The sequence below is a fragment of the Colobus angolensis genome, unplaced genomic scaffold, assembly GCF_000951035.1.
Source record: "Colobus angolensis palliatus isolate OR3802 unplaced genomic scaffold, Cang.pa_1.0 Scaffold107, whole genome shotgun sequence".
Lineage (NCBI taxonomy): Eukaryota > Metazoa > Chordata > Mammalia > Primates > Cercopithecidae > Colobus > Colobus angolensis.
The window spans coordinates 2,309,838-2,317,880 of NW_012111697.1; the positions used below are offsets into that span (position 1 = coordinate 2,309,838).

Below are 8,043 nucleotides of genomic sequence, written 5' to 3' on the forward strand. Positions count from 1 at the left end.
GCCACTGCACTCCAGCCTGGGCGACAGAGCGTGACTCCATCTCAAAAAAAAAGAGCAGAAGGATAAACTTCTGCTGTGGGCTGGACTGGTGAAAGTATAGAAAATGATGAGAGAAGAGGTAGGTTTTATTAACTGAAGTAAACAGTTTGAACTTTTATCTTGAGGGGAAGCCGTCAGAAGGTCTAAATCACGATAATAGTGTGATTACATTTATATTTTGTAAAAAATCACTCTGACTACCATCTTTAGGTTGGATTTAGAGGTTGTGGAGCGGGGAGGTGCTGTTGAAATATAGTGAAAACCTGCACAGATGAAATACTAAGGAGAGAGCACAGTATATCAAAAGTGAATGATCCCTAAGTACTGTAGAAACTTAGAGAAGAAATTTGATATAACCTAGTATGGCAGAGAATTGGGCCCTTTCTAGGGACTTTGTTACTCATACTGCCAGAACTTTTTGCAGCTGCTTTAGGCAGAATGCAGCCTCACAGTCCCATCTTAAGGGGAAGCGTTGAAACCAGTCTATTGCCTTGGAAATGCTGAAAAAGCTCCTCATAAACCTGTCTGCTAATTTGGCTATTTGTCCAGATACTTAATATTAGAATCATTGAACCTTAACGTTGGTGTTGAATGTACCATTTCTGCTACTTCTCTAGCTGATATGGGTCCTTGCTGTCCCATCTGCATAACTGCCTGGGATAGTACTCCATGTGTTATAAACATCGCTTGCATCCAAGGATAGTGGACAGTATATTGGCTCCCCCACCCCGCCCCCCATATTTCCATAGAATTCCCAAACTATTCAGTATACTTCAATTTCCAAGATTATTAATTTGTACAGATTTTGGGGGGAGAAATAGATAATTACCATCATTAAAATGCTACATTACTTTATATCATTGAAAAATGTAAAACATTTTTTAAAATTTTTTTATCATTTAACAAAATCTCTTTAAGCTGGAAACTCTTTGACGTCCTTTGGAACAGAAACATCAAACAGTGGTACCTTACCCCAAAGTAGTGCGGTTGGTTCTGCCTTTACGCAGGATACAAGATCTCTAAAAACACAGTTATCTCAAGGTAAGCTATCTCATCCTAAAGTATTTCCATTCTAAACTTCTATAGTGGTTTTTGTCTTTTTCTGAATGTAAGAGCTTTTGCAGCTTGTAAATTACGTGTATAATTTCTATTTGGTTCTTTTAAAAGTTTTCTCCAAATTGCTGTATTGCAATGAATATATTATTGAATGACTCTATTTAGACTTATTACAGTTCTTAGATTATGAAACTAAAAAGTTGAGCATTCTCTAAGTTGGACTTTTTTTGCAAAGAAATTATATAACTTGTATGTAACACTTAAATATATCACATTAGGCTCAGACTCACCATTAAAGTTGAGCTATCCAAGATGAATTGGAAATATCGTCTGAAAAAAACTGTGTATTATGCTGTTACATTTTCCCTAACATCCCCACAGGATGGAGAGTAGTAGTTCTCAATGTAGGCCACCCACAACGGAATCATCTGGGTTGCTTCTTAAAAATTTAAATCCTGAGACTTATACATCAGAATACCTGGATGGAGCCTGAGGATTTGTATTTTAATAAGCTTCTTAAAGGATTGTTTTATTTATTAAAATTCTGCTTTTCAACCAGCCAGTCTCATAATTTTAAATGGTTATCCATACCTTTTATTCTTTGTTTTCTTTCTTTCTTTTTTCTTAATCTTTTTCTTTCTTTTATTTACTTATTAGAGTTGAGGTCTCCCTATATTGCCCAGGCTGGTCTCAAACTCCTGGGCTCAAGCGATCCATTTGCCTTGGCCTCCTCAAAGTGTTGGGATTACAGGCATAAGCTATTGGGCCTGGCCTTTTTTTTTTTTTTTTTTAAAGAGATGGGTCTCACTATGCTGCCCAGACTGAAATGCAGTGGCTATTCACAGGTGTGATCATAGCACACTTCAGCCTTGGACACCTGTCCCCAAACAAGCCTCCCGCCTTAGCTTCCCCAGTAGCTGGAGCTACAGCCTTGTGCCACCATGCTTGGCTTTTCCTTATCTATTTGTATCCACTTCTGATATGGGTATTTTTGGCTCATTGCTTTATGTGAATGGGTTTTGTTTTGTTTTGTTTTGTTTTTTTGAGACGGAGTCTCGCTCTGTTGCCCAGGCTGGAGTGCAGTGGCCGGATCTCAGCTCACTGCAAGCTCCACCTCCCGGGTTCACGCCATTCTCCTGCCTCAGCCTCCCGAGTAGCTGGGACCACAGACGCCCGCCACCTCGCCCGGCTAATTTTTTGTATTTTTTTAGTAGAGACGGAGTTTCACCGTGTTAGCCAGGATGGTCTCGATCTCCTGACCTCGTGATCCGCCCGTCTTGGCCTCCCAAAGTGCTGGGATTACAGGCTTGAGCCACTGGGCCCGGCCTGTTTTGTTTTTTTAGTAAAGCAATGTTAAGTCATTTCAGAAAGACTTAAATCACAAAACAGTATTTTAAAAAGCTATTAAGGGTGAAAATTCAATGCTAAACATAATCTTATGTATTTCACTTAAGATATTTTGAAATAGTTCTTACTGTTACTCATATTGATTAGCTTAATTTTTTTCTTTTTTCTTTCTTTTAAGATGGAGTCTTGCTCTGTCACCCAGACTGGAGTGCAGTGGCACAATCTTGGCTCACTGCAACCTCCACCTCCCAGGTTCAAGCGATTCTCCTGCCTCACCCTCCCAAGTAGCTGGGATTACAGGCACGTGCCACTACGCCCAGCTCATTTTTTGTATTTTTGGTAGAGATGTGGTTTCACCATGTTGGCCAGGCTGGTCTCAAACTCCTGACCTCAAGTGATCCACCCCCTTGGCCTCCCAAAGTGCTGGGATTATAGGTGTGAGCCACTACGCCCAGCCTACTTGCTTAATTTTTAAGCATTCTAAAGATTGTTCTTCGGATAGGGTCCTGCTCTGTCTCCCAGACTGGAATGCGGTGGTGTGATCATGGCTCACTGCAGCCTCCACCTCCTGAGCTCAGTCCATCCTCCTGAGCTCAGGCCATCCTCCCAATTAGCTGAGATCACAAGCAAGCACCACCAGGTAGTTTTGTAGGGATGGGGTTTCACCATGTTGCCAAGGCTGGTCTGGAACTCCTGGGCTCAAGCGATCCACCCACCTCAGCCTCCCAAAGTGCTGGGATTATAGGCCATGAGCCACAGTGCCCAGCCTATTCTGGAATTTTTAGTTAAATCAGGAACACATGAAAAAGAAGAAGCATAAATATTGAAATTAGCATTATTCATGAAGAATGCGAACTAATAAGGAACTTAAAATAGAGAGAGGTAAAATGTAAACTAAATATACAAAAGTCAGTAGTTCTGGCCGGGTATGGTGGCTCATGCTTGTAATCCCAGCACTTTGGGAGGCCAAGGCAGGTGGATCACCTGCGGTCAGGGGTTCGAAACTAGCCTGGCCAACCAACATGGTGAAACCCCCATCTCTACTAAAAATAAAAATATTAGCAGGGCATGGTGGCGTGCACCTGTAATCCCAGCTGCTCAGGAGGCTGAGGTGGGAGAATCACGTGAACTTAGGAGCAGAGGTTACAGTGAGCCAAGATCACACTACTGCACTCCAGCTTGGGCAACAGAGCAAGACTCCATCTCAAAAAAAAAAATTAATAGTCCTAAAGCCTAATCCATTGATTATGTAATAAGGAGAAAAGATTACAGTAATGCAAAATAGAAATTGTATACAAAATATATAATAAGAAATAAGTTGGTCACACTAAGAAATATGACCAACTTCTATGATAATGTAAGAGAGGGACTTAAAAGTCACATATAGGCTGGGTGCGGTGGCTTGCGCCTATAATCTCAGCACTTTGGGAGGCCGAGGCGGGCGGATCACGAGGTCAGGAGATCGAGACCATCCTGGCTAACACGGTGAAACCCCGTCTCTACTAAAAAAATATAAAAAAAACTAGCCAGATGAGGTGGCGGACGCCTGTAGTCCCAGCTACTCCGGAGGCTGAGGCAGGAGAATGGCGTAAACCCGGAAGGCAGAGCCTGCAGTGAGCTGAGATCTGGCCACTGCACTCCAGCCTGGGCGACAGAGCGAGACTCCCTCTCAAAAAAAAAAAGAAAGAAGTGTATTTACATAAAGCTATGACAAAGTCCTAGGAGTTTGCATTTAAGTTTTATCAGCTAAAATTTCTGAATTTCACAAAATTAAATTCCTAGAATTTTCTTTTAAGTGTAATAAGATTGTGAAGATAGCTCAAGGGAGTGGGCCTTTATTATGCAGAAATCACTTCTGGATTTATTCCTAATAATGTGTCCGGTATCACAGTATCACCTGTATTTCCCTGTTTATAACAAAACTGGCATCATGATAATTATTAGGCCTTAATAGTAAAAAGGCTTTTTAAGTACACAACAAATGTTTCTGTACTTGCTCTGATTGCCCCATTGCTTATACTTCTGTAGTGCTTGTGAGCCATAGGATCTCTTCTCAAAAGCCTTGATAAAGTAGTTTTATAAACTTATAAGATGATTTAATGTAGTACCATAAAATTAACTGTAGCAGTAGGCTTTTTCAAGAAGACCCGTGAAATAAAAAAAAATTAGAAGGTGTGGTAGCACATACCTATAGTCCTAGCTACTTGAGGCTGAGACAGGAAGATCAGTGGGGCCCAGGAGTTAGAAGTTGCAGCGAGCTGTGATAGCGCCCATGCACGCTGCAGCTGGAGCGACAGAGCAAGACGCTACCCTGTCTCTAAAAAACGAAAACAAAACAAAATGTGTTTTATAAGTGATTATAAAATGTGTTTTCTTAGACCAAAACTTATATAAACCATGATTTCCCATTATAATCCAATGGAAAAATTGCAATACTTCTATTAGTGGTAACTTAATTTTGAAATGTTAGATTGTGCTTGTGTCGGTTTCTTGGTTTTGATAAATGATCATTTATTTGGCTAACTTTGCCATTAATAGCTAAAATAGTATTGCACATTTGGAATTGCATACTTTAGATAATCATAAATTGGGGAAATATTACTAATAAAATATCCCTGAATCATCTGGGTACATAATAATGCATTGTCAGCACTCACCCGTTGTTGGACGCCTGCAAATATGCACAGATGGACAGTAACATTTGCAGCGTGTTTGGGGGATTTTTTGCATGAAATGGGTTTTTTTTTTTAAGCAAAATATTATATTTTGGAATAAGTATGAGATGTGAGTGCCTGAGCAGAGATTTACAGCAAACATTATCAGGACAGAAAGCATGACAGGAGCACCCAATGTTACATTCTTCAGTTCATGCTGTGACCAGGCTCTGGCCTCATAAAAGGAAAAATATGATTTATAAGTACAAGTCCCATTTTTTGTTTTGGCTCTTTTATTTTTGTATTTTTTGAGACAAGGTCTAGCTTTGTCACCCAGACTGGATGCAGTGGACCAATCTCGGCTCACTACAACCTCTGCCTCCCGGGCTCAAGCGATCCACCCACTTCAGCCTCCTGAGTAGCTGGGGTTACAGGCATGTGCCACCACGCCTGGATAATTTTTGTATTTTTTGTAGAGACAGGCTTTCGCCATGTTGTCCAGGCTGGACTCAAACTCCTGAGCTCAAGTGATCTCCCACCTCAGCCTCCCAAATTGTTGGGATTATAGGTGTGAGCAACTGCACCCAGCCAAACCCCATATTAAGCAAAAACTTGCCAAGTGATTTTTTAAAAGGCAAGGAATGAATATGGCTACTGTGTCATTATCTGAAGAGTTTTGTTTGTTTGTTTTTTGGGTTTTTTTGTTTTTGTTTTGCTGGCGTTTTAGTTTTTATATTTAGTTACCCAAGCCCCTAAAGCATTAAAGAACTTCACCTAACTTTCTAGTTCTTTACTTTTTATTTATTTGTTTGTTTGTTTGTTTTTGAGACAGGGCCTCGCTCTGTCAGCTACGCTGGAGTGCAACGGCACGATCTCGGCTCACTGCAGCCTCAGCCTCCTGGGTTCAAGCTATCCCATGTCAGCCTCCTGAGTAGCTGGGAACACAGGCACGCGCCACCATGCGTGGCTGATTTTTGTATTTTCGGTAGAGACAGGGTTTCACCATGTTGCCTAGGCTGGTCTTGAAATCCAGGGCTCAAGCGATCCTCCTGCTTTAGCCTCCCAAAGTACTAGGATTACAGGCATGTGCCACCGCTCCTGGCCCTTTACTTTCTTATAATAGAAATTTAATAGAGATAGTGCCTGTAGATAGATGTAAAGGTATTGTTTTAGTCATCTACAGAAAGTACTAAGAAAAATTAAAACAAGTTACCATAGTCTTATGGTTGTCATTGGGGAAAGCATGTGTTTGACCTGACTACAATATAGTCTTTGATAATTCTAGGGAATCTCATACCAGGCCGCAATTTTTTTTTAAATGTAAACTTCCACTAAGTAGAAATAACAGATAAAATTGTGAGGGGGAGGGGGTTGTTTTGAAGCTGTTGAAGTTTTTTTTAATTATTATTATTTTTTATTTTTAACCTAATGACAAGCCCACTAAGGATAACCATTCTTTTTTTTTTTTTTTTTTGAGACGGAATCTTGCTCTGTCGCCCAGGCTGGAGTGCAGTAGCCGGATCTCAGCTCACTGCAAGCTCCGCCTCCTGGGTTTACACCATTCTCCTGCCTCAGCCTCCCCAGTAGCTGGGACTACAGGCGCCCGCCACCTCGCCCAGCTAGTTTTTTGCATTTTTTAGTAGAGACGGGGTTTCACCGTGTTAGCCAGGATGGTCTCGATCTCCTGACCTCGTGATCCGCCCGTCTCGGCCTCCCAAAGTGCTGGGATTACAGGCTTGAGCCACCATGCCCGGCCAGGATAACCATTCTTAATATCTGGTCTGATAAGTGGATTAATTCAAATTTGTGCTAAGGATTTGAATTGGTAGAAATAAAACTGGACAATTTTTTTTAGGGTCTAGATTATTTTTGAAATCCCCAATAGGGTAGTTTCTTATCTTTTGGTTACATTTTAGGTCGTTCAAGCCCTCAGTTAGACCCTTTGAGAAAAAGCCCAACCATGGAACAAGCAGTGCAGACCGCCTCGGCCCACTTACCTGCTCCAGCACCTGTTGGGAGAAGGAGTCCTGTATCAACCAGGCCTTTGCCATCTACCAGCCAAAAAGCAATAGAGAATCAGGAGCACAGGCGAGGTAGAACTTTAGCTGTTTACTGTTCCTTAATTGACTGATCAATGTTTTCCACTGACTTTATTTTCATTAGAAGGATTTACATCATATAAAGGATCCCAGAAAATTAAACTGAATGTGATAGAATGTTCGGTCTTTCAAATTTGACTCAAAGTGTTGGTGGTGTGGGTATTGTTTTTTGGGCATTGCACAGGCTTTGTTTTGGATTTTTTGGTTGGCTTGTTTGTAATTCTAACTACGGAAGTTTTTGATGATGTGCCCTGAGTTGATTTGGCACTTTGCATGTCTTCTTCTGTAGCTGAAGTACACAAAGTTTCAAGGCCAGAAAATGAGCAACTCAGAAATGATAACAAGAGACAAGTAGGTAAGTTCTTGGATCCGAAAGTCATATCCTATGCTTCTCAACAGGGAGAATATTTTAAATGTATGATACGTAATTACTATAAAAAAAAAAGAAAGGTGGGGGTTGTGACTCTAAAGGAGGAACACAGGGGAGTGTCACTGTGGTAACAGAACAGTTCTTTATCTTGATTGTGATGGTGGTTATGCAAATCTATATATGGTAGAGCATCATAGAACTATGCATAAAGACATACCAGAAAATGAGTACATGTACAAACTGGTGACATCTGAGCAAGGTCTATAGTTTAGTTAATTAGATTGTGCCTGTGTCAGTTTCTTGGTTTTGATAATGTACCATAATTATATAAGGTGTGACTGTTGGAGTTTGGGAAGTTGGGTGATGGGCACAAAGGGCCACTCTGAACTAGTTTTTCAATTTTTCTTTTCTATAATTACTTGAAAATAAAGATTTTTGGGGCCGGGCGCGGTGGCTCAAGCCTGTAATCCCAGCACTT

General features: G+C 40.9%; 1 protein-coding gene across 1 annotated transcript in view; it reads left to right on the top strand.

The window, feature by feature from the left end:
• Positions 1–8,043, top strand: part of LSM14A (LSM14A, SCD6 homolog A (S. cerevisiae)) — a 39,259-nt gene that overhangs the window by 13,775 nt on the left and 17,441 nt on the right. The window contains exons 3-5 of the mRNA XM_011947485.1: positions 958–1,080; positions 7,013–7,189; positions 7,485–7,550. Of these exons, the coding sequence (XP_011802875.1) occupies positions 958–1,080; positions 7,013–7,189; positions 7,485–7,550 (366 nt within the window). The remainder of the gene's footprint in view (positions 1–957; positions 1,081–7,012; positions 7,190–7,484; positions 7,551–8,043) is intronic.